A 26,806-nucleotide genomic window follows, 5' to 3' on the forward strand; every position below is an offset into this window, starting at 1 on the left:
ATCATCTTTCTCACTTGCCACATCACCCCCCTCTTTGTACTCATCCATTGCCTCCCCTTATAGTACACAAGCTACTGGTCTTCAATTTTAAGGTTCTTCACCAACTATTCCATCCCTTACTTTACTCTCTTATCTAACACACTGTGGAAACAACAACTCCTGCCTTTGCTATGTCCAGGATGCCAACCCAGAGTGCCCATCTGTCAAATTTCCCAATGAACACCTTCGTGCTTTCTCCCACACTCACTCTTATACATGGGGAGAAGCACCCTGTAAAAATCTGCAAGGCCACAGCCGCTTTTAAAACCCACCTATACCATGATGACTACAAAATATTTGACAATGATTAGGCACCTGGTCTGCTGTGACCACCGCTTATATGATTGATCACAATCATCTTACTATTATCTTGTGCTCCCCTCTCTGTTTTCTCTCATCTTATACATAGATTATAAGTTCTCAGGGGCATGGGCTGTCATTTTATGTGTATGCAGTGCCTACCTAGTGCAATGGGGACAATCCTCGATTTGTGGCCTCAAGATGCTAACACAATACAAATAAATAGTAGGCCAGCAGTCCCAAACTTCCCCCCAGTTTGTGGTTGTTCAGTTCCCAGCACATTCTGGCTCAGCCTACTCACATTCTCTTTAGATTTTTATACTATGCTCATTATTGTAAGAACCTTTAAATACTGCATTAAGCAACATGATTACACATCTGTCGCATTTGTTCTCTTATCCTTCCCTGGTGGAAGAAGTGTATGGAGAGGAGTATCTTGTTTTGATAAGGTTTTTTTTTTGTTTTGGTTACATATACCTGTTGCTAGGAGTTTATAATAGAGAAGGCAAAGTAAAAGAAATGTGCCTTGCACATGGAAGTGGAAAGTGGTGAGGTTTGTGATAGTTCTTAGTTCCGAGGGAAGTTCATTCCACAGTCTCAGATTACCTGTGGAGAAGGTTCTGTCTCTCACATGGAAGAGATTTACTCTTAGGCTATGGCTACACTACAGCTTAAGTCGAGATAAATTATATCGCTCAGGGGTGTGACTTAGCCACCCCACTGAGTGACATACCTTACGCTGACTTAAGCACCGGTGCGGACAGCACTATGTTGGCAGGACAGCTTTTCCCACCAACATAGCTACTGCCACTTGTGGGGACTGGAGTAATTAAGCTGACGGGAGAGCTCTTAGAAAAGAGATGACTAAGGGGGGATATGAGAGAGGTCTATAAAATCATGACTGGTATGAACAAATTCATAGGGAAGTATTATTTATCTCTTCACATAACACAAGAACTAAGGCTCACCTGATGAAATTAATAGACAACAGGTTTAAAACAAACAAAAGGAAGTACTTCTTCACACAACACATGGTCAGCCTGTGGAACTTGCTACGATGGGATACTGTGAAGGCCAAAAGTATGGGTTTGAAACAGAATCAGATAAGTTCACAGAAGATAGGTCCATCAACGGTTACTGGTCAAGGTGGTCAGGGATACAACCACATGCTCTGAGTGTCCCTAGCCTGTTTGCTAGGAACTGGAAGTGGGTGACAGAGGATGGATCACCTGATGATTGCCTGTTCTGTTCATCCCCTCTGAAGCATCTGATACTGGCCACTGTAGGAAAACAGGATACTGGGCTAGATGGACCATTGGTCCAACCCACTACAGCAGCTCTTGGGTTCTTCACATCCATGCAGTTTGGAAGCCCTCAGCTCCAGGTCAACCCCCAGGTGCACAGGGGGTTCTAGAGCTGCACCTTGGGTTGCAGTGAAGGGGGGGGGCTGGTTTGGAGTCACCACCCAATTATTATACAACATGTCTAGGGCTTTATAGGACCAGTTGGTACATACATACATACAACACTGAGGATGGGAAGCTTGTGCCCCCCTCACAGACCCCTCCACGTGCTGGGTTCGCCGCTCTCCTTCACGCGCTGACTCAGGAGGAGGCGATAACGACAGGGCGGGTCACCCTGCTATTTTGGCCGGGCTGAGGGCAGCCGGAGGCGGCGGGGCAAGCTGCTCAGTGCCCGCTTTGGGGGGTGACGGCGTGTCCCTGCAGCAGCCGGGGGGGAGGGGTGACACAGCGCGGTCCCCGGGCCGCCGCTCGGCGCCGCTCCCCGCCCCGCCAGCTGCGCTGAGGGGTATAGTTAGGCAATGAGCGAGCGCGGAGCTATGCGCCCTGGGCGCGGGGCGGCGTGTCCGGCAGCTCGGAGCGGAGGCTTGTGGGTAAGGGAGGCCGGCTGCTGGGTGTCAGGCTGAGGGGCGGGAGCGGAGAATGGGGGCGGCGGGAGGCAGCGGCAGGGACAGTGACTCGCTGCGGGCGGCGGCCGCCCCATGGACTGAGTGACACGGCGAGAGAGGGGCAGCAGCGAGCCTCCCGCCGCCGCTGGGAGCCGCTTCTCCCGCCCAGCCGCCGCCGCCGGAGGAGGAGGGGAGCCGGCCTCCAGCGCCGCCCGCCGCTTTCCCTCCGCCGCGGCGGGTGTTTGGCTGGTGCAATGGCCAGGCTGGTGCCCGGGACCCGGCAGTGACTCGGTGCCCGTCCAGAGCCGTCCTGAGCGGGGGGGGAGTCGGGGCCGCCCCGGGAATCTCTCTCCCCCCAGCCCCGGCTGCCGCTCCGGGCTGTTCATGCGTTTGCAGCTGAGCGGTGCCCAGGGGCGGAGCAGCCTCCGCAGCGCCCAGTCGGGGAGCGTCCCCTCTGCTCCTGAGACAGGGCCCAGGCCCGGCCGGGAGCCCCCGGCTTCTCCGCAGCGCTAGGCCCCGGAGCGGACACCGGGGCCGGCTACAGAGTGATCTCCTCCTGCCCGGCAGCTCGCACAGCCCCGCGGGGAGGGGGAGGATGAGCCAGCTTCAGACGGCGAAGATGTCCGCTCTCCCCCCGCCTGCGCCCCTGGAGCCCGGGGAGGGGGTGACCACGAGCCGCCAGAGGAAGCTGGAGTCCATGATCCGAGACCCTCGGTCCCCAGTCAATGTGGAAAGTTTGCTGGTGAGTTAGACCCACCCCGGGCACAATAGGGGCCTTTGGAGCTTCCCCCTCCCAGGGCTGGATCGATCGATGGACGGACGGACTGGCTGGGCGGGGTGATAAACAGCGCTCCCCTTGGCTTGTTCGGTGGGCAACGGTTCACTCAGACGTGGATGGGTTTTTGGTAGATGTCCCCCTCAGCGGGGTGCATACCTACAGCCCCCTTGGCTGAGGGGTTGTGTCTCTGTGTGTGGGTGGGTGGGTGGGTACGTGGGTGGAGGAAGGAATGGGAAAAGAGAGAGAGAGTACTTCCCGATGGGTGGGTTGGGGGGAGCTCTCGCTTGATGACTTTGAAAGGGATGGTGAGTGTTCTCCCCGTGAATGAATTTGGGAGGGTGTTGGTGCGATCCCCCTTTGGGATAATGAGGGAAGGCCATGATGGTGAAAATGTGCTCTTCTTGATGGCTGGCGTTGGGCAGGAGCGGGGTGGTAGAGAACAACTCTCACCCGCCCCCCAGTGAACTTTGTGTGTTTGTGTTGGGGGTGGGGGGCTGTGGAGTGCTTCCTGCTTGACTGGCTGAGAGGGCTTCTTTCTTGGATGATGAGGGAAATGCCTTTGGATGTGGGCAGAGAGCTCCTTTCCCTTAGCTTTATTTGCACTTAATTTACTTAATCTCGTACCAAGCATGGACTCTAAGATTATTTTGAGAATTGGAAGCAAATACGTTTTTCTCCTATGTAGAGTCCAGGTGTGTGCCACCTCCTTCTTGGGGCCCCCAAATTAAACCACACTCAATTACTGTGAAGTTAAAGATGAGACTTGTGGCCCGGAGCATGATGTAGAAACGCTGCAGGAAAAGAACACGTCTAGGAAATGAATGTATCTTGGGGATATAACAGGGACACTTATTTCCTCTTGGGGTGAAGAGATTGCTCTCTGCCTTTTGTAATATAGCATTTTTTTTCCTGTTTGAGTATGAAGTGCTGTTTTCTTTCCGGGGAAACCCATGCCTCCAAGAAGGAGTGGAAAGGGAGTGTGATCTCCTCATCTGAAACATGGAAGCCAGGGGTTGGCAAACTTTTTGGCCTGAGGGCCACGTTGGGGTTGTAAAATTGTATGGAGGGCCGGGTAGGGAAGGTTGTACCTCCCCAAACAACCTGGCCCCTGCCCCTATCCACCCTCTCCCACTTCTCGCCCCCTGACTGCCCATCTCTGAACCCCCTACCCATCCAACACCCCTGCTCCTTGTGCCCTGACCGCCCCCTCCCGTGACCCCCCCCACCCCTAACCGCCCCCTGGAACCCCACCCCATCCAACCCCTCCTGTCCTCTGACTGCTCTGACCCCTATCCACACCCCTGCCTCTGACAGGCCTCCTGGGACTCCCGAGCCTATCCAACTGGTCCCCTGTCCCCTAACTGCCCCCCCCAAACCTCCGCCCTATCCAATCACCCCTTGCTCCCTGTCCCCTGACTGCCCCCCAGGACTGCCCACCCCCTTACCATGCCGGAGCCAGCCACACCACTGCACTGCCTGGCAAGAGTGGCGGGCCAGAGCGCTGGTGGCGCGTCGTGCAGAGGCTGTGGGGGAGGGGGAACAGCAGGGGAGGGGCCGGGGGCTAGCTTCCCCAGCTGGGAGCTCAGGGACCGGGCGGGATGGTCCCGTGGGCCGGAGTTTGCCCACCTCTTATGTAAGCCCTAGAAAGATGGTAGGGGGAGTCTCAGTGCTTTTACCAGGCATCAGGTCTTCTCTGTCAGAACGGTGTTCTGTGGCAGAGAAATCCTAGTGCCTGCAGCCTGAGTGAAAGGTTTGAATTTTTTTTTCTTTCTCTGTTCCAAGAGTTGTTCATTGCAGACACTTATTCTGAGAGGCCATGGGAGTCGTTTGCAAAAATGACTCAGTCCTGTTTGGCCAAAGTGCAGGAACTGACTGAACAGTGTGTGTGTGTCTGTGCTGGGGAGTGGGGAGGGGGAGGATGCAGGGATCCCCTGTAATGTGTATTAAGTTCTTTTCATGGATCTAGTTGTGCTATTCCTGTCATGGATACTCAGAGGTTACTGTCACCGGTGATACTTGATGGAGAGGGTGGGAAATAGTGCTACTGATTTTGCTGGGCTCTGATAGGGTTTAACCTAGGCCAAAGCAAAGAGAGCTGCCTCCGGGCTTCACTCCCAGCATTTTCATGTCGGTATTTCATTCGGAAAACTTTGACCTATGGCCAGAAAGAGTAGTTTAAAATAGTACAGCAGATCTGAAAAACTCATCAGGTTAATACTTAATGCTGGCTGATTTTTTTTCACACTTTATTTTCAGCTTTTAAACTCATTATTTTTTGTCCTTGGGCTTGGGAGGGTAGATATTGTAAAAGTGCAGTTGTTAATGTGATCTTGAATAAAAATCGCATGATGCAAAATTAAGACCAGTGTTTGCTTGACAGTAGTTTAGCATATCTTATATATTTTGTAAACTTACACCAGTATATTGTGGTTAGATCACCTTATGCAATAAATGAGACATCACAGAACAAGGTAAGAGGTTTATTGAGTAGATTATTAGTGCTTATTTTTTATAGTAAAGGGCATAATATAGTAAAGGGCAATATAGTAAAGGGCATATAGTAAAGGGCAAAAGTGTCACATGCACTCCCTCTTTCTAGAATAGATACAACTTAAATATTGTTTGGAATGAATAACAATGGATAAAATTGTATAATGCGTATACGCAAAATAGTAAAATTTGATTGTCTCTGTTTTATACATCTAAAATAATCAGTTACTAAAGAATTTTATTGTTGTTGTTGTAGTATGTGAAAGCTGTAGTAATTATCCTACAGATATTTTTACTCTTAGAGCTTGATAGTGTAGCTTTGTGAAGGTTAGCCTGGTGTTCCATGCTTGTTTTCTCCTAGATTGAATATGATGTACTGCATATGAAAACCTCACATTTAAGTAGAGAGGAAGGTTTCTTTATAAACAGCTAGTTAGGGCGATTTGTGCTGAAAGTAGAAATGTACTTAAAGTGGAAATACAGTGGCAGATATTGGGGATGGGGAAACTAGTTACATTACAAAAAAAAAGTTACATTATTTTTAGGTTGATGAAATGGTAACTGATCATTGTCTGAATAGGAAGAGTTTAAAACATAAACTATAGAATGGAATCTGAAGTGGAATCTGTTTCCTAATACTGTACATCTAATAAGTCATAAAACAGCTGCTGTTCTGCATTTTGTGTGTGTATCTTATTTTCTGTAAGCTGTAGAGAGGGGGAAAATAATAGTTTTAATCTGCAGCACATGGTGCAAATTTGAAAGAATTGAAAAGATGAGGTAAGGATTATCTTTCTTGAGATATCAGTTCCACTACTTAGCACAGGCTATTCTATTCAGTAATTTATAAATGAAGAGATTTTTGCAGTGTGCAGTCTGGAACATGGCTAAATGTTGATCGGTAGAGCCTAAGGAGCCCAGTATGTAGATGCATAGCGTTTAAGGCCCTCTAGTCTGGCCTCCTGTACATCAGAGGCCGTTAAATTTCAATCAGCTACCTCTTTATTGAGCCCAGTATCTTGTTTGATGGTAGCATATCTTCTAAAAAGACATCCAGTCTGATCTGAAGATATCAAGAGATGGAGAATTCACCGCTTCCCTTGATAGTTTGTTCTAATGGTTAATCACCCTCACTGTTTTTGTTAGTTAAATGTGCCTTATTTCTAATTTGTCTGGCTTTAGCTTCCAGCCATTGGTTTTTGTTATGCCTTTCTCTACAGTACTGACGAGTCCTATAGTACCCTATATTTTTTCCCTGTGAAGATACTTACATACTCCAATCAAATCAGCTTTGTCTTCTTTATGATAAACTGAACACATTGAGCTCTTTAAGTCTCACGCTTAGGGCATTTTCTCCAGCCATCAAATTATTGTTGTGCCTCTTGTCTGCACCCTCTCCAATTTTTCAAGGTCCTTTTTAAAATATGCACACCAGAAATGTACGCAGTATTCTAGTATTGGTCTCAGTGATGCCATAGACAGACATAAAAACAATGAGGAGTCCCGTTGCACCTTAAAGACTAACGGATTTATTTGAGCATAAGCTTTCGTGGGTAAACAAACCTGAATCTGAAGAAGTGGGTTTTTTACCCATGAAAGCTTATGCTGAAATAAATAAGTCTTTAAGGTGCAAGCTCATGTTGAGTTGCTTTTCTGCTGTGACCCCCTACTTTTTCAGAATCACTGTTTCCCAGTTCATAGTCATCTATTCCATAGGTACGGCCTGTGTTTTTTCCCTTTTAGATGCGTGACCTAATGTTTGGATGTATTAAAACATGTTCTGTTTGAATGGGCCCAGCTTACTAAGTGATGCATATTGCTCTGTAGGTCTCATCATTATTTACTGTTCTGTCAGTCTGTCATTCACAAATTTTTGGAAGTGATTATATATTTACTTCCAGATGATTGATAAAAATGTTGAATAGTGTCAGGTGTGTAGTACTGATCCCTTTAGAACCCTACTAGAGATACCGCTATTCAGTGATGATTCCCCATTGATAGCTGCTTTTTTACATCTGTCAGATAGTTCTTAATCTGTTTAACTCATGCTTCATTATATGCCAGTATTATACACTTCATTTATGTAACAGTTGTATCACTCAATGGGTTTGTCTTTATTAGGATTTAAAAGTGTATTGATAAGTGTTTGCTAATACTTAACATGTTCTAAAAATCTAGTGCAGACAAGGCAGTGTAGACTGAAGGGTTGAAGCTAGGTCCCTCCCCTGATTCAACTCTATCAGTTTAGCACACATGACATTCTAATATTTTAGTTTCAGAGTAGCAGCCGTGTTAGTCTGTATTCGCAAAAAAAAAAGGAGTACTAGTGGCACCTTAGAGACTAATCAATTTATTTGAGCATAAGCTTTCGTGAGCTACAGCTCACTTCATTGGATGCATAAGCGTCACATGGATTAGTTTGCAGGAGAGGGGCTTTAATAAGTAAAACTTTAGAATCAATTCCCATTTTCTCTTCTAATAGAAAAGCCGTCTGATTGGCATGTATTTTCCTCTACATAATTCTGAATGAGTAATATTAGTCCATCATTTATTAATTTGCACAGTCAAACACCAGGAAGAGCTCAGTGAACATGCCATTAGTTCTGATCTGGAGAGTTAGGGCAATAAACTAGTGAGAAGACCAAATAATCGTTTGTCTGTGGAGAGGCCGTTTGTTTCATGCAGTTCTTGGTAAGACAGTGAATAGAACTTGCAAGAATTAGGCCAAGTCTACACTACTACTTACTTCAGTATAACTTACATGACTCAGGTGTATGAATAAGCCCACCCCCCGATCGGCGTAAATTACACTGACCTAAGTGCCCATGTGGACAGTACTATGTCCCCGGGAGAAGCTCTCTACTGCCTCTTGTGGAGGTGGATTATTACATAGAGTGTCTTCATCAGACACGCTACAGCAGTGCAGTCGCACTAATGTAGCACTTCTAGTGTAGACTAGCCCCTAGTCAACATGAGGCATCCAAAATCCCTCCCCACCTGCTTTTTTTTTTTAATCTTTATGATTCCAGAAGTTTGATTAAGGAGCAAAAGTAGCAGAAAAAAATAAGCTTTTATAGCAATAGAACTGCTTGACTTTTGTTGCTCGTTCATCATTTGCAAACAGTCTTAACGGCAGTCTTCCTAGTAGAGCTGACTGGAGGATGACAATTCTGTTTCATTGCAGCTTTCTTGGTTTGAAAATCTGTTTTTGTTCTGCATTGGAACAGAAACAAAACTTTCCATTTTGGCAAAAACGTTCCGACAAGTTCTACTTCTTTAGGTCTTGTTGCTGCAAACTCATCTATGTGGGTGGGCCCTTGTGCAGCCCTATTGACTTCCGCACAGGGACTGTCTGCTGTAAAGATCAGCATGAATCAGTGTACAAGATTGGGTCCTTAATTAGCACCCTTAAGGAAAAATGAACTATACAGTTCTGTGAATTAACTACATTTTTTTATATATTAAAAATGTAGATTGATATAAATTTAAGGTGTCTTGCTTATGCTCAACCTTCCTCCCACCAAGTGGAGGATGAATGTATGTATTCATAAAAAAAACTGTGTATAGTAAATATAACTTCATGTTTTGAATAATGGAATATTCTTTTGTTAGCTACTAACCTATTATTAATACAATACGTATCATAAATAATTGGTCTCATTGTTAGCTGAAGGTTTCCAATCTATTAAATTCAAAACTTTGCTTACATTTAAAAAAAAAAACTTATCTCCATTGTTCTATTAATACCTATTGTGGCTTGCCAGTGTTTCATCTGTAGAAAGTAACTGTAACCATACCACTTGCATGGAGAAGCTGTCTGTATATTTTAAGGATGTAAATGATTGAGTCCTAAGAAATAGATTACATGATAAAGAAAAAAGAATCATGGATTAAATTTTATATTCCTACTCAAACTTTGTTTAAGCTGTAATCAAAAACCACCAAATGTTTTTAGTAACTGATTTATTTAAAATACTTTTTTCAGTAGCATACAGCTTTAGTTAAGAACAAGAGTACTGTGTTTATTCTGGGAACCTTTATAAGGAACAAACCTTTTTAATTAGTCTATAACTGTGTAAACAAAACACTGAAGTTAGTGCTTAGTTCCTAAATCACGTGTACTGTGTGTCAGGCCTTCCGTACACTAGGAAAATGTTTAAAAAAAAAAAAAAAATTCCCACCATTGTTTGGAGTCCTAGTGTAGATGGGATGTCAGCTGTTTGCCCTATTCCAAGCACTATATTTATTAGATCTGCCATGAGCAAGGTTATGTGACACAGTGCTTAAAATGATGGCAGTGGCCACTAATCAATTTATACCATGGGTGCAATTTTACTAACAACATTGTTGCTATTTTGGGAAATTTTGGACAAAATTTTCTAGTGTAGGCAGGGCCTTATTCAATTACAGGTGCTTGTTGGAAGCAGCTCTAACACACTCTTTCTACGTTCATGTGCTATTGTGACAGTTACAGAAATAGTTTACTCATTTAAAATATTTTTGCATACAATGGCATGTAACTAAAATGAAAATCATTCTGATTTTGACTTGGCTATAGCTATTACTATATTGTACTCCAAGTGTCTCTTTCACACAGAAAACATAATTTATTATATTATATTATATAAATAAATAAATATATTTGTAGGTGATTTATGCCAGTTTAATTGGTGACTGACAGTTTAGTGTTGTCTTGATGGTGTAATGATCTCTGGTTAACATAACAGGAAAACAGGAGAATTGCAATATCTTCAAGTTACCCTACATTAATATAAACAGTTAATACCAGCTCCCACTATATTTAGGTTGTCTAATGCTTTCCACTATGAAAGATTTTTGCAACTTTTATTTGAGATTCTCTACCATTTTCTTTCTTTTTTTTTTTTTTTAAACAATCCTTTGAAATTTGTTCAGGGTTTGGCTGAGAGAGAAACTTCTGAAAATTTCCATTTCTCTTCCGTTGCTTGTAGTGTTGCCAGAATAATAACTGAATGCGAACATTCTAATATAAGCCTGGACCCCTACTGCAGCACCATCAGATGCTGCACTGGGATGGGAATCCTGGGAATGGGCATCCTCTCTATAAGGGAGAAGACAGCTGAGCCAGGCTCTTCCCAACCACTCTTTCCCCCCTCCCCCTAAAACATAGCATATAGCCTTAGTGGTCCTTCTTTTCCCTCAACACCCCCGCCCCCCAATCTCTGGGGGCACCACATGGGGAAGGAGCTCCTGCAACTGCTCTGGCAGGAGGGAAAGAGAGCTGGATTCCACCCGCCCTCCTATGATGATGATGAGGTTGTTATAGTTGTACATGTTATGTAAAATTTACCTTTTTCCCTAACTTTTGAGAGCTTAACTTTTCAACTTTAATAATAATCTTTTAACCTGAGCTTCTTAAAAGTCTAATTTCTGAGAAATAATGTGTGGTTGTGTAATACAACCATATCATAGCAGTTCTATCCAAGGGAGCAGAATAATGTTGCATACACAGTCTAAACTTTTGAATTCTTTAGTGTGGAACTTTAATGTTCACTTAATGCAATTTTTTTAGTGGAATATATCTTCAGTTTGTAAAGAAAGTGCTTTGGTATGGAATTGTTCACATTGAGAATGAAAAGTGATAGCTAAGAAAAATGAAGAGACTCTCAGGTAATCAAATGTTTAAAGCTGTTGGCTTAGTGAAAATAAGGAGAGCATTTTAATGAACATTGTATACATACAATCCATTTCAATTCATAGAGGCTTTTTGGATCCTGATCTTGCAATGGATTCACCCATGTGGATCAGGGCCTTAACCTAAATATCTTAATAAGCTCCAAGTCAGTTTGACTTGGTAATTTATTTAGGCACATATCAATTTGGATTGTACGTTACTGACTGTCCCTTTTCTCCTTCTGTGACTGAAGACAACTCCTTGAATTACTCATGTATCAAGGTGATGCTGACAGCTTGTTCTTGTAGTCTAGTCACCAATGTTTACTTTTTTGTTGTTCTTTAGTTAATAGCTTCTCTGGAACCTCAGACCATTATAAAAAATAATTTTTGAGCAACGCCCATATCAGTGTGATATTCACTTGAAACAGACCAGGGGGTGAACTAGAAATAGAATGACATATTTTTGTATGGTAGAACTTTACTATCTAGCAAAGTGAAAATATGCAAACCCCAATAATATTTTCCTAGAAAGCCAGTGTTACCATGCCGCTCCTTAGGAACGGTTCAGTGTGCTACTGTGAGGAGACTTCAGGACTAAATTTACTATTGTTATGAATTATTATCCTGAAAAAGTAAAACCACAAAGCCTTTGTGTTCTGCGTTCCCTGAACTTGCTGCAAAAACGATACAGAATTTTCTTCCAGAACCCAAGCTTACTATTCACCTCTCTCCACTGTGAAAACTGATCATTTATTTTTATCCTTTGTTTCTTATCTTTTAATGATCCATGAGAGGACCTTTCCTCTTATCCCATGAGTGCTTAGCTTGCTTAAGTGCGGAGTAGTTGTAGCCTTGTTGTTCCTAGGATATTAGAGAGAAAAGGTGGGTGAGGTAATGTTTTATTGGAACAACTTCTGTTGATGAGAGAGATGAACTTTTAAGCTTCTTCAGGTCTGGGAAAGGAACTCCTGTGGATCTGCACTGAGATCAGTGCTGTTCAACATATTCATAAACAATCTGGAAAAAAGTGTAAATAGTGAGGTGGCAAAGTTCTCAGGCAACACAAAATTACTCAGGATAATTAAGTCCAAAGTACACTGCAAAGAGTTAGAAAGGGGTCTCACAAAACTGAGTGACTGGGCAACAGAATGGCAGATGATAAATGTAATGTAATTCACACTGGAAAACATAATCCCAACTGGACATACAAAATGATGGGGTCTATATTAGCTGTCACCTGCTATATTTGTGGCAGGGAAATCATTTGTGTCCTGGAGGAAGCTGGCTGTTTGTGTGGTGAGTGGTTTGAGGATGGTTTCTACGAGTCCCAGTATTCTTCATTAATAATGCCGTGGCCAGATATGATGTGTCTGCCTGGGTTTTCTTGTTTATGTATCTTATGAAGAATGTAGAAGGTCCTTAGATGGGTTCATGGGGGATGAGTTTGTAGACTTTCTCTTGGAGTGGTTTGGGGGAGGATATGATGATATCCTTAAGTTACTGGGTAAATTGTGATGTGGGGTATTTTTTGAATTCTTTATAGTAGGTGGTGTCAGAGAATTGTTGGTTTGTCTCTTTGTAGTCATCAACTATGATGACTATGTTAATGAACTACTCTCTCGAATAAACTCACACAGGAAATTGATAAAAGACAAAACGCTCTATCACAAGATGATTACTCTATATCTGACCTATCAGTCCTCATCCTCAAAGGAAACCTGCACGGTACTTTAAAAAGACAAGCCTGGGAGTTAAATTTGTTATTCTGCTAGATATCAAAATCATGGATGGAACAGAGATACTGGAGTTTATGGTTTATTACAATAATCTTTAACCCATTAACCCCACTTTTTGTCCTATGACTTCAGGGGTGTTAATGGGCCACTGTACCTTGAATGGTCCCTTAAAACATGCTAAACAATGTGTTCCACCTTTCATTTTGCTGTGACACTGGGAGTTCCTTTCCCAGACTTGAAGATGAACTCTGTGTGCTTCGAAAGTTTCTCTCTCTTACTAACAGAAGTTGGTCAAATAAAAGCTATTACCTCACCCTCTTTATCTCTCTACTTTGCATAATAGCCTTTGGTGAGGGACTTGTTAAAGGCTTTCGGAAAGTCCAAGGATGCTATATTCACCTGATCACCCTTCTCCATGTTTGTTGGAGGCCCTCATCCCAAAGAATTCTAATAGGTCGGTGAGGCATAATTTCCCTTTAAAAAAGCCATGATGACTATTCCCCAACATAACGTGTTCATCTGTCTGACAATTCTATTCTTTAGTATAGTTTCAGCCAATTTGCCTGGTACTGAAGTTAGACTTACTGGCTTGTAATTGCCAGGATTGCCTCTGGAGCCTTTTTAAAAAATTGGCGCCTCATTAGCTATCCTCCAATCATCTGGTACAGCGGCTGACTTAATAGATTACATACCACAGTTAGTAGTTTTGCAGTTTCATATTTGAGTTCCTTCAGAACTCTTGGGTGAATACCATCTGGTCCCTGGTGACTTATTACTGTTTAATTCATCAGTTTGTTCCAAAAGCTCCTCTATTGACACCTCACTATGGGACAGTTTGTCAGATTGTAACCTGAAAAGAATGGCTTAAGTGTGGGAATCTCCCTTACATACTCAGCTGTGAAGAGTGATGCAAAGGATTCATTGAGCTTCTTTGCAATGGCCTTATCTTCTTGGAGAGCTCCTTTAGCATCTCAAGTATGAGGAGGGTAGCCATGTTAGTCTGTATCTACAAAAACAACACCGGACTCCTTGTTGTTTTTTTAGCATCTCAGTCGTCCAGTGGCCCCCCGATTGTTTAGTAGGCTTCCTGCTTCTGATGCACTTAGATTTCAAAAACTGACATTAATTTTTATAATCTTGTGCTAATTGCTCTTCCAGTGCTTTTTGGCCTGCATAATTATACTTATAAACTTGACTTGCCAGAATTCATGCTCCTTTCTATTTTCCTTTTAGATTTGACTTCCAATTTTTAAAAGATGCCTTTTTGCCTCTAACAGTCTCCTTTATTCTAGTGTTTAGTCATGGTGGCATTCTTTTGGTCCTGCTACTGGTTTTTTTTTAAATTTAGGGTATACTTTTAATATGAGCATCTATATGGTGTTTTTAAATAGCTTCCATGCAGTTTGCAGGCATTTCACTCAGGCAACTGTTCCTTTTAGTTTCCATTTAAGTAGTCTCCTCATTTTTGTGCACGTCCCCCTTTTTGAAGTTAAATGCCACTGTGGTGAGTTTCTTTGGTATGTTTTCCTCCTGCAAGGATGTTAAATTTAATTACATTATGATAGCTATTACTGAGCAGTTCATCTATATTCACCTCTTGGACCCCATCCTGTGTGCCACTTATAATTACATCAAGAATTACCTCTTCCGTTGTGGGTTCCAAGACTAGTTGCTCCAAAAAATCAGTCATTAATGATGTCTAGAAATTATCCCTGCATGCTGTTCTGAGATGAAATGTTCCCAGTCAATATGGGGATAGTTGAAATCCCCCATTATTATTGAGTTTTCTGTTTTTGTAGCTTTTCTAATCTCCCTGAGGATTTCACAGTCACCATTACCATCTTGGTCAGGTGGTCAGTAGTATATTCCCATTACTGTACTCTTTTATTATTCAAGCATTGAATTTCTATCCATAGAGATTGTGTTACACTTTGATTCATTTAAGATTTTTACTGTAATTGACGGTATGCTTTCTATCATGTATAGTGCCACCAGTGCAACCTACTCTGTCATTCCTGTATGTTTTGTACCCTGGTATTACCATGTCCCATTGATTATCATTGTTCCACCAAGTTTCTGTGATGTCTATTATATCAGTATCCTTATTTAATACCAAACAGTCAGGTTCACTCATATTGCTATTTAAACTCCTACATTGAAAGAGGAATGAAAGAAATAAAAACTAGGTAGGAGAGAATGAAATATACTAGTTCTAAGAACTTGCAGAACATGGTGACCAGAAACAATCAGTTCAATACTCTAAATACAGATAATACTTCTTTTGTTTAATAAATCAGATAATTTTAAATGCAAGACATGTTTCGAAATGTTCTGGATACATAAGAAAAAAGTTTCTCATTTAATTAAAGAACAATTTTAAAATACTGTTTATGTGCATTTTAAATTGAATTTCAGTTGCCATCACATGTAAAAAAATTTATCTAGTAAATAAGGTATGCATCATTTACCATTTTTTATACAAAAATGTGGAAATTAAAAATCTCAATAAATGTATGTAAGCTATATAATGATTTAAATAAATGTGTATATAGGCAGTGTATCTCCCTGATTAGTTAAAAGGAGAACCAAAGATAGTATAAAGTAGACGTTTAGTTGCAAATTAACATGTTTTAATGGTAACCAACCAATGAGAATCAAGCTTTCTTTAGGAAAATAACTGAAAAGAACAAATGCAAAATATTAAAATAGATAACTTAAATCAGCAAGCAGGAAACTTTAATTTAAATAATGATTAAAATAAGTGATTTAAATCACTCCAACATCCTCATTTATGAAATCAGATAATCCACAATGGGTCTTCCAGTCACAAGTGCAAATTAGTGAGTTCCCACTGTACTTAAAAAACAAAAACAAAAAAAAACAAACTTGAGCATCCTACCAATTAAGTAATGTACAAATAAAGTTTATATTTCTGACTGTCAGCATGTTACACAGAAAGGATGCTGACTTTTAAGATTACATTATATGCGAACTATTGGACTCTTTCCAAGATAAAGTACTGTGCTGGGGTGCAGGACTGGAGAAGCCGAAAGCCTTATTTGTGCATTCTACCCAAGGATGTGACACCTAATTTTTTTCTGTCTTGCTGCCAAGCCTGATTCCTAGGGCAGAAATATCCAGAAATAAAGTTCATGTGCGCTATTGCTCTCTCCCCAACTCTGTTTTCTTGGAGCAAGGGAAATCTGTTGTCCTTTGAGTGTTTTAATACGAAACAGAAAATTTTCTGTAGTACAGAATCAAATGAGGATTATTTTTACTACTGTATTTTTTTTCTTAGAGCTGAACAATACTGGGGAGATTCTGCCCTAACATTGTTTGTTTTATAGAAGAGGAAAATGCATTAGCAATTTTGATGCTGTGGGGATTGTTTTACTGAACCTGGTGCAATGACATTGGAAGTATGTGATGGATCCAGTGAGGATCACTTTTTTTTTTCTCTCTCCAAAATATGGTTGATTATATATCAAGTACTGGGGAAAGTGACGTGTCTTAGAATATTAAAAAAAAAATGCAATTTGGGTATAGCGGAGGGTTGCGCTTTATTTTCAATCTATTAAGTCAGTTTTTTATGAGATTATCAGCTCTGTCAGAACAGGCCAGACTTTGCTGTGGGTTCGAATGTGGATAAGTATAAGAGAGATAGGAACCAGAGGTTTATTTTTAAGTTAAGAACAGGCAACCTAAAATCCCAGTGAAGTGGACCTGTTTTATCTGGATTTCTGCTGATTTAATATGCACATGTATGCATGTTAATATGCTGTCTGGACCAGAGTTTGTTTGTTTTGTTTTTAAAATATGTATTGCAGTGTAGGACAGTGGTTGTTAAAGTTCAAGACCTAATGGACCATGTCTAAAACTCAAAATTAGTTGGTGTATCAGTATAATTGTGATGGATTCTTCTCCTGATACTGTGCTTTCAGCCAGCTCACAATCCACTAGTGATACGTATGGCACAGTTTGACAAACTGCTAGTGTAGAGGATTTCAACAAGAGTTAACTAGCTTATGGTACCTTCTGGGTTTTAACTGGCTGAGAGAGGCTGAAAAAAAGAGAGGGAAATCTCCTGACAACAGAAGGAGTTTTTGATACGGAAAAGGAAGACTAGGAAGCTTTTTATGTAAAGTATTTCTGAACATAAGAATGGCCATACGGGGTCAGACCAATGATACGTCTAGCCCAGTATCCTGTCTTCCGACAGTGGCCAATGCCAGGTGCTTCAGAGGGAATAAACAGACCAGGCAATCATCAGGTGATCCATCACGTGTCGTCCATTTCCCCGCTTCTGGCAAACAGAGGCTGGGGACACTTCAGAGCATGGTTCTGCGTCTTTGCCCATCCTGGCTAATAGCCATTGATGGATCTATCCTCCATGAATTTATCTATTTCTTTTTTTAACCCTGTTGTAGTCTTGGCCTTCACAACATCCAGTGGCTGTGGCTGGGAGAGAGGACTCCCCCCAGCCCTCTCTCACTGCAGCAGTTTGGGACCGGGGAAGCTCCGAGGCCAGGGAAGAGGCACCTCTCCCCGGTTGCGGGAGCTCTGGGGCTGGAGCAGAGGTGCCTCTCCCCACTTGCATGGCCCTTGAAACCCTGCTGTGTAGCCGGGCAGCTTAGAGGGACTGCTCCAAGAAGCAGTCATTTAAGGTGTCAAGAAACTTTATCTGCATCCCGTCCTGAGGTGACATATACCCAGTCAATATGGGGGTAGTTGAAATCCCCCATTATTATTAAGGTGTTTTTTTAGTATAGCCTCTCTAATCTTTCTGAGCATTTCATAGTCACTATCACCATCCTGGTCAAGTGGTAGAGAGTATATCCCTACTGCTATATTCTTACTATTCAAGCATGGCATTACTATCCATAGAGATTCTGTGGTACAGTTTGGTTCATTTAAGATTTTTACTTCATTTGACTCTATGCTTTCTTTCACATATAGTGCCACTCCTTCACCAGCATGACCTATTCTGTCCTCCTGATATATTTTGTACCCTGGTATTTGCTGTCCCATCGATTATCCTCATTCCACCAAGTTTTTGTGATGCCTAGAATATCAATATCCTCATTTAATACGAGGCATTCAGGTTCAGCTGTCTTAGTATTTGAACTTCTAGCATTTGTGTATACTAAGCACATAAAAAATTGTCACTTTTTAGCTGTTTGCCATTATGTGATGTAATAACATATGTAATGTTATGTGAATGGAACTCTTTTTCATTTGACTATTTCTCATCAGATCCTACCCATATTTTATCACGTTCCATCTTCTCCTCCTTAGTAGAATATAGAGAATCTCCATTAATAGATCTTCCCCAAGGGATGTCTCTATCTGAACCACTTGCTCCTCCGCACTTGTCGGCTTTCCCCCCTGCCCATCCCTTAGTTTAAAAACTGCTCTACGACCTTTTTAATTTTACATGACAGCAAACCGGTTCCACTTTGATTTTGATGGAGCCCATCCTTCCTGTATAGGCTCCCCCTTTCTCAAAAGTTTCCCCAGTTCCTAATAAATCTAAGTGTGGATCTCCTATTATCTGACACCCCCCACCCCCTCAAATTGCCCCATTTCATTGGTTGCCAGAAAGAATTACTTTGGTTAAATATAAAATTGGTTTCTTTGTCCTTACCTCGAGGACAAATTTGCTGACACTACAGCTTATGTTGACATAACTTATTTTGTTCAGGAGTGTGAATAAAGAGCTCTTCTGAGCAACTTAAGTTACACCGACATAAGTGCAGGTGCGGACAGTGCTATGACGGCGGGAGAGCTTCTCCCACTGACATAGCTACTGCAGCTCACAGGGACTGGAGTAGTTAAACCAATGGGAGAGCTCTCTGCCAGCGGCTTAGAGCAGCTACATTGGAGCTGCACCATTGTAAGCTTTCTAGTATAGCCATAGTCTCAAAAACAAAACTGAGAACTGGCCTGTTATATCAATTACTTTGGAAGCATCACTGAATGAAAGGAAAAGAAGATGAATTGTCTACTTGTCCTATTTATTTGCTAAATTCCTCCTCAATTCTACTTCCTGGGATGATGAGGTGCACTTGGCTAATTATGTATACATTGTCAGTGAAGGGTAGTATAGTGCCTTTTGCTGTTTGCTATGGCAAGGAACCTATGGTGGCTAGGCAGTGCTGCTGAATATGCATCTGCAGGGAGTCCAAAGATAAGGAGAGCATCACTTCACCAGGAAGAGCCTGCAATGCTAGGATACTGCTCATACTCCATTGCTCTGTAACGGGGCATATGAGCTCCTTTGAGTTAATTGAAAACTTTGTAGCAGTACTTGAGTCTTCTGGGGAAACAGAGTACAGTGTCCTCTTGTTTTAAAGGAAACCCAGTTATCTCCATTCACTGATGCCTTAACTCTTTCCAGAAATACTCCAGTTTTGGTCACCTTACACACCTCTGGCACGACAGGGAAGTTTTGAGGTGGGTGAAGCAAAGATAGTTGCATACTGAATCTTTGAGTCTTGGAATTGGGTGAGGGGGATAGTAGCAGTGATGATTTCAAGGGGCTCCAGGTATGCTTGATTTGGCCTGTTGCTCAGCCTGAATGGAGGCTGAGGGAAAACCCCCCAGAAACTGGGACGGACTGAAGGATGGTCCAGGGGAGACTAAGCTGTGCTCTTTTAGGAGACATGTCTGCATTCTTATACCCCTAAATAACGAGTTGGATGCACATGGACTAACCACAGTGTACTTGATACAAATGAGTTTGCTCTTTAAACATAGGAGCTCTAGTACTCAACCACACACTTGAACAAATTATTGATTCCTGTGCCCTTTTGGGAACTGCTTGCCTGTGGACAGGCAAATAAGTCTTTGCCTACTAGGGAGCAGCTATGGCCAAAATGAAAAGAGGTTTGGAAGTGATTGTGTTTTTCCCTGGGAATGCTAATATTTTGGAAGTAAAGGGACACAGCTTGACATCTAAACCTTTTTCTTTATCAATTAAAGTAGTTTCGTCTGTCTCTCCATTCCTGCCTTTTATTTTTTGCTTTTACAATCACATTTTTTTTCATTTAAAGATAGATATTCCTTATATTACTGTTTCCTTGTGAAAAACCCACAAAATCAACAGACAAAATTGACTATGAAGGGAGAAACACAAAGTAAACAAAATGAAAAAATGTTTTCTTTATTTGCCTTTAGTTATGATAACCTTAGGAATTACTTATAACAGTAAGTAAAGTAAATTTTAGACGGAAGTATGATTTTGGGTTTTTTTTAAACTTGACTGTGTCCCGTTAAAGGCATGCATACATGTCCCTTTCTGAATGATCTAATAACTAAGATGACTTTTGGTTGACAGTTGCTTCAGTCCAGTACTAAAACCTTCAAAACTGTTTCTGTTCTATAATGGAAGAAAAATCACATCACCCCAGCTCACAACCTGCAGTGCTAGAGTGCCTCTCTTTGTTGTATCTTTATCTCAAGAAAGATAATCAAAGATATATTAAACTATAGCAGTCAACTATCTTTTTTGATGACATTACAAGTTTGTTTGAGAAAGTTAATTGTGTTAATGTAATATCGTTAGATGTCTATAAGGCATTTGTCTTGCTACTGCATGCCTTTTTTATTAAAAAACCTAGAACAATATAAAATTAACATGTCTTATTAAATGGATTAAAAGTTGGTTGACTGATAGGTCTCAATGTCAGGTTTCAGAGTAACAGCCGTGTTAGTCTGTATTTGCAAAAAGAAAAGGAGTACTTGTGGCACCTTAGAGACTAACCAATTTATTTGAGCATGAGCTTTCGTGAGCTACAGCTCACTTCATCAGATGCATACCGTGGAAACTGCAGCAGACTTTATATATACACAGAGAATATGAAACAATACCTCCTCCCACCCCACTGTCCTGCTGGTAATAGCTTATCTAAAGTAATCTTCAGGTTAGGCCATTTCCAGCACAAATCCAGGTTTTCTCACCCTCCACCCCCCCCCACAAGTGTAATTGTAAACAGGGAATCATCACTGAGTGGGTCTGTTTCTAAGGGGATGCCATAGGGATTGGTTCTTGGCCCTATGCTGTTTAACGTTTTTATCAAAGAACTTTAGGAAAACATAAAAGTATTGCTGATAAAGTTTGCAGATGGCCCAAAAATTGTGGGAGTGGTAAACAATGAAGAGGACAGGTCACTGATACAGAGTGATATGGATCACTTGGTAAACTGAGTGCAAGCAAACAATATGCATTTTAATACAGCTAAATGTATATGATGTAGGAACAAAGAATGTAGGCCATACTTACAGGATTGGGGACTTTATCCTGGGAAGCAGTGACTCTGAAAAAAGATTTGAAGATTGTGGTGGATAATCAGCTGAACATGAGCTTCCTGTGTGATGCTGTGGCCAAAAGGGTTAATGTGATTGTTGAATGCATAAACGGGGGAATCTGTAGGAGGAGAAAAGTTATTTTACCTCTGTATTTGGCACTAGTGTGACTGGTGCTGAATACTGTGTCCAGTTCTGGTGTCCACAATTCAAGAAGGATGTTGATAAATTGAAGAGGGCTCTGAGATGAGCCATGAAAATGATTAAAGGATTAAAGAAAATGCCTTGTAGTGATAGACTCAAAGTACCACATCTACACTGCAATAACAGACCTATTGCATGGCTGTGGCTGGCCTGGGTCAGCTGACTTTAGTTCAAGTTGTGGGGCTAAAAATTGCAGAGTAGATGTTTGGGTTTGGGCTGGAACCTGGGCTCTGAAACCCCATGAGGGGATGGGTCCTCAGATCCCAGGCTCCAGTTGGAGCCTAAATGTGTACACTACAATTTTTAGCCCCGCAACCTGAGCTCAAGTCAGTTGATCTGGTCTCTGAGACTTAGTGCCATGTTTTTTTTTTAAATTGCATTGTGGACATTTCCAACAAGCTCAGTCTGTTTAGCTTAATAAAGAGGTTTAAGGGGTGATGATCACATCTGTAGGTATGTACATGGGGTAAAAATATTTGATAGTGGGCTCTTCAATATAGTAGACAAAGTCGTAAAATGATCCAGTGGCTGGAAGTTGAAGCTAGACAAATTCAGTCTGGAAATAAGGTGTGAATTTTCAACCGTGAGGGTAATTAACCATTGGAACACCTTACTAAGGGTTGTGGTGGATTCTCCAACACTGGGAATTTTAAAATCAAGATGGGATGTTTTTCTAAAAGATATGTTCTAGGAATTATTTTGGTGAAGTACTATGGCCTTTGTTATGCAATAGATCAGACTAGATCAGTGGTTCTCAACCTATTTATCATTGTGGGATGCAGGTTGAGAACCACAGTGTATTCCCCCCATTTCTCCCCACAGACCCCTATGCCCAGTGTCTCCTGCCCAGAGACCCCTCCGTAGAGTGAGGCCAGGAGCAGAGCCCTGGGCAGGGGGCCAGCAGCCCTGACCCTGGATCTGGTTGTGCAGCCGGGTGGCAGTCCGGACCTTGACCCCGTGGGGCCAGCTGGCAGCTGTGGAATCCCGCTGCGTGGGGCTGGCCGGCAGCCCCAGACCCTGCGGAACTGGCTGGCAGCCCAGACCCCAGCTGGGCCAGGCATGCTGGGCAGCCGGGAACCTGGACCCCGTGGCCCGGCAGCCTTTAACACATAGCTGGGCTGCAGCTATGTGCTAATTGGGTTGCATGCAGCCTGTGGGCCACTGGTTCAGAACTGCTGGACTAGATAATCAGAATGGTCCTTTCTGGCCTTGGAATTCTATGAAAAACCTGTGGACTTTCTTATGAAGTTCCTGAAAATGTTTGTCTTGTATAACAGTCTTTTCATATGAGCCAAAGGACCTTCAGAATTTCCTGCTATCTCTCTGGAACAGTTTATCCCAGATCCTAGACATGAATGAAAATACTAACATGCGATTTAAGAGCATCCTTAGAGTGGAGGAGTATATAAAAACTTTTTTGCAGAGCTGACTCCTAGAACTAGAAAGGGTTGTTTAATTGCAGACAGAAGCTTATTTGTGTCAAATGACTCTGGGACAGTGGAGCAGAAGTGAATACTGAAGCAGTATAAACTAGTTGGAACAGAGAGCAATTGGACTAGTCCTAAAACATGTCCGGTACTCTAAAAGGAAAGAATACATGTTAGGAAGGACAGAAAATGTGCCATGTCATATACAAAAAAAAGGTGTGCACAGGATCTCCAAGCCTACGTAAGGAAGCAATATAGATTCAATCAAAGGCATAGAACACAGAAGATGAACAGAACTGTCAATCTGATTGGGTGTATAGTCATGCACGCACATCTTTGAAAACAGACAAGGTATGCCTCTTCATGCTTTGGCCAGCATTCCAGGGGACATAGTTCCATGCTGATGACGGGTTCTGCTCGATAACAATCTGAAGCAGTGCATACTGATGCACATTCATTTTCATCATCTGAGTCAGATGCCACCAACAGAAGGTTGATTTTCTTTTTTGGTGGTTTGGGTTATGTAGTCTCTGCATTGGAGTGTTGCTCTTTGAAGACTTCTGACAGCATGTTCCACACCTTGTCCCTCTCAGATTTTTGAATGCACTTCAGATTCTTAAACCTTGGGTTGAGTGATGTAGCTATATTTAGAAATATCACATTAGTACTTTTTTTGCCTTTCGTCAGATCTATAATGAAAGTGTTCTTAAATCAAACAACATGTCCTGGGTTGTCATCTGAGACTGCCATAATGCGAAATATATGGCAGAATTCAAGTAAAACCACAGTGCAGGAGACATACAATTCTCCCCCAAGAAGTTCAGTCACAAATTTAATTAACGCATTATTTTTTTAATAAGTGTCATCAGCATGGAAGCATGTCCCCTGGAATGGCATAAAGCTAAAGCATGAAGGGACATATGAATATTTAGCATAGCTGGCATGTAATACCTTGCAATGCTGGCTACAGAAGTGCTATGCGAAAGCCTGTTTTCACTTTCATTGACATTGTAAATAAGAAGTGAGCAGCATTATCTCCCAAAAAACTCTACTGCTTGCCCAAGATCTCAGTCAACTTCTGTGGATTTACATCACACATCCTTCTTACTATTTGTCTTTCATTTGTGGGTTGGGAAATAATGGAGTCGTTTCAGGTAAAGAGTCTATTTGAAATGGAAAAAGGATGCTTGTGCACATTTAAAGAACATGATAGTAACGGTAGAAACATTGGCATTATAATTTGAAATGCTACCCCACTGTATGATATGCTGTGTCTAATCTTAGGCCCAGTCTACCTTAAGGAAGCTCACACTGTTGTTACCTTGATGCAGTTACAGCAGTGTAGACCCCTAATGTAGGCACATTGCACTAGCACAAAATAGGGCTAATTCCATTGCAGCTTGTTTTGGTGTTTTACTGCACGAGGATGCACCAGTATTAGTGCCACTTCCTGCCAGCTCAGGACCATCTACAACAATGCTGTTATAGTGAGTACTGATTTAGAATTCAAAGACACAATGAGAGAGCCTATTTCTAGGCGCTTAAAGGGAAAGATGGATGCACATACCAAAAAATCCCAAGTCTGATATAACTGTTTCCAATGTTTTATTGAAAATACACTTTTAGATATGGTGTTTGGATTACTTTTTTGTGGATGGTAAAAGAATAGTCCATTTTGAGTGGACAGAATATTTAAATTATTAAGGGAACATCTTGGTTACCTCAGTGATATGTTTTGTCTTTTTAAGCAGTGGTGGTGGGAAATTTAATGAAGCATTTATTGAAGCTAAAGTGGAACTGGTACTCTCAATTCCTCACTTTAATAATCTTTCAAAAGTATGTCAAGTATGCTGTATAGAGGGAATTAGAGAGCTTTTTCAGTTTCACCACAATCTGTTTTACATTAATTTATTTCCTATTTGTAGCTTGGCATTAAGCAATTCTGAGCACTGTTTTAATAAAAAAAAAAAAACACAGATAAAAATACAAAGACAAAATATTTTTCAAGTTCAGGAGATGACAAAGCTTCACTGTCTATAGATACAGGATCTTGTGGTCAGACATACCAAAGGAAATAGTCATTCTCAGAAATATGTATACTAAGAAAATTCAAGGAGTTCAAGATCTTTTTAATAAATGTTACTTTTAAAAACAAACATAAATGTAAAAATGGGAACAAATTAAAAATAAAAATTATTCTACTTTCTGTGTATTCCCTAAACTTTCATTGTATATCCACTTTAGAATATAAGCTTGAAAAACTTTTTTTTTTTTTTTTAAAAGGAAGTGGTTCTTTCTGTCATACATTGCTTCTCTGTGGGTTCTACCATATTTCTCATTACAAATTCCTGTTTAAGTATCCTTATTAAGCTCCAATCCTGCAGACACTTGCAAATATGCTTAACTTTAACCTTGAAAGTAGTCCTGTCTACTTCATTGGGACTACTCATATACTTAAAGTCAGGAACATGCTTGTGTGTGTGTTTGTAGGATTGGGAATTTAGACAGCAGTTGATGACAAAGTTGACTATATACAAAGATGTGACCTTTTGGTATATGTCATCTTTTTGATTTGTGTGATACTTCTAATAGCTATTCATTTTATAATAGATATTTTATACAATTTCTGTTTTTTTTTAATCTTCCTTACCACTCTTTAGAGCATGAAGGATTAATTTAAGCAACAGCTGAGTAGCAACAACTGAGACCTATTTTCCAATAAAAGTGTATGTATGCTTTAATTGTTTTTTCTGAAGTTTGGGTCTTAAAGTTTGGACATTTTGTTTTCTTGTAATTGTGTAAGAGTCAGTTTTCTCAGATCCCTCCTTTTCCTGATCACTATTTTGAAATAAACAATTTTTCTTCTCTAGACCTTGGGACAACATTCGTGCTGTTTCACTGGATTTCCTCACCTTGTTTCTCAGTTTTGGTTGCAGTTAAGATTAATATAGTATAGGTATGTAAATATCGGTTAAAGTTAACCAGTTGAACGATTAAAATTATATTGTTTAACCATTAACCAAGGTCGCTTCAACTGGCCTGGCCTGGCTAGGGCTTGGGTTCCTCTGGCACGCTGGCTTGGGGCTGCAGGGGCTGGGGTATCACCGGGGCTGGGGCTGCTCCGGCCTGCCCAGCCGGGCGCGCCCAGGGGTGGGGTCCCTCTGGCCGGCCAGCCCAGCCAGGGTTAACGGTTAAGGTCCAGTTAACGGTAAACCTAATGCTTACCGGTTAACTGTTTAACTTTTTACATCCCTTTATAGTACATCTATGTCAGGCTATGTGAGGGAAAACTAAAGGTGGAGCAGATGTCCTGGACCCAGGGTGTAACACAGTGGTGGGCAACCTGCGGCCCATCAGGGTAATCTGCTGGCGGGCCGCGAGACAGTTAGTTTACATTGATCGTCTGTAGGCACAGTCACTTGCAGCTCCCATTGGCCAGGAACGGTGAGCCGTGGCCATTGGTTGCTGTTGGCAGCCATGCCTGCGGACAGTCATGCTAAACAAAGCATCATAGGGGTAGCCGTGTTAGTCTGTATCCACAAAAACAATGAGGAGTCTGGTGACACCTTAAAGACTAACAGATTTATTTGGGCATAAGCTTTGGTGGGTAAAAAACCCACTTCTGCATGGAGTGAAAATTACAGATACAGGCATAAATATATATTGTCACATGAAGAGAAGGGAGTTACCTTACAAGTGGAGAGCCAATGTTGAAGGCCAAGTCAGTCAGGGTGGATGTGGTTCACTCCCAATAATTGATGAGGAGGTGTCTATACTAAGAGAGGGAAAATTGCTTTTGTAGTGAGACAGCCACTCCCAGTCCCTATTTAAGCCCAAATAGATGGTGTTAAGTTTTCAAATGAATTGTAGCTCTGAAGTTTCTCTTTGAAGTCTGTTTTTGAAGTTTTTTTGTTGAAGAATGGCTACTTTTAAATCTGCTTGTGAGTGTCATGGGAGACTGAAG

At 41.6% G+C, this 26,806-nt stretch overlaps 1 protein-coding gene across 1 annotated transcript in view; it reads left to right on the forward strand.

Moving 5' to 3' along the window:
- Positions 1 to 2,283: 2,283 nt before the first annotated feature.
- ROCK2 (Rho associated coiled-coil containing protein kinase 2) overlaps positions 2,284 to 26,806 on the forward strand; it is a 149,485-nt gene continuing 124,962 nt past the window's right edge. Inside the window, exon 1 of the mRNA XM_077812517.1 lies at positions 2,284 to 2,990. Coding sequence (XP_077668643.1) covers positions 2,844 to 2,990 — 147 coding nt within the window. The 5' untranslated portion in view covers positions 2,284 to 2,843. The remainder of the gene's footprint in view (positions 2,991 to 26,806) is intronic.

This window comes from Eretmochelys imbricata, chromosome 3, assembly GCF_965152235.1.
Source record: "Eretmochelys imbricata isolate rEreImb1 chromosome 3, rEreImb1.hap1, whole genome shotgun sequence".
NCBI lineage: Eukaryota > Metazoa > Chordata > Testudines > Cheloniidae > Eretmochelys > Eretmochelys imbricata.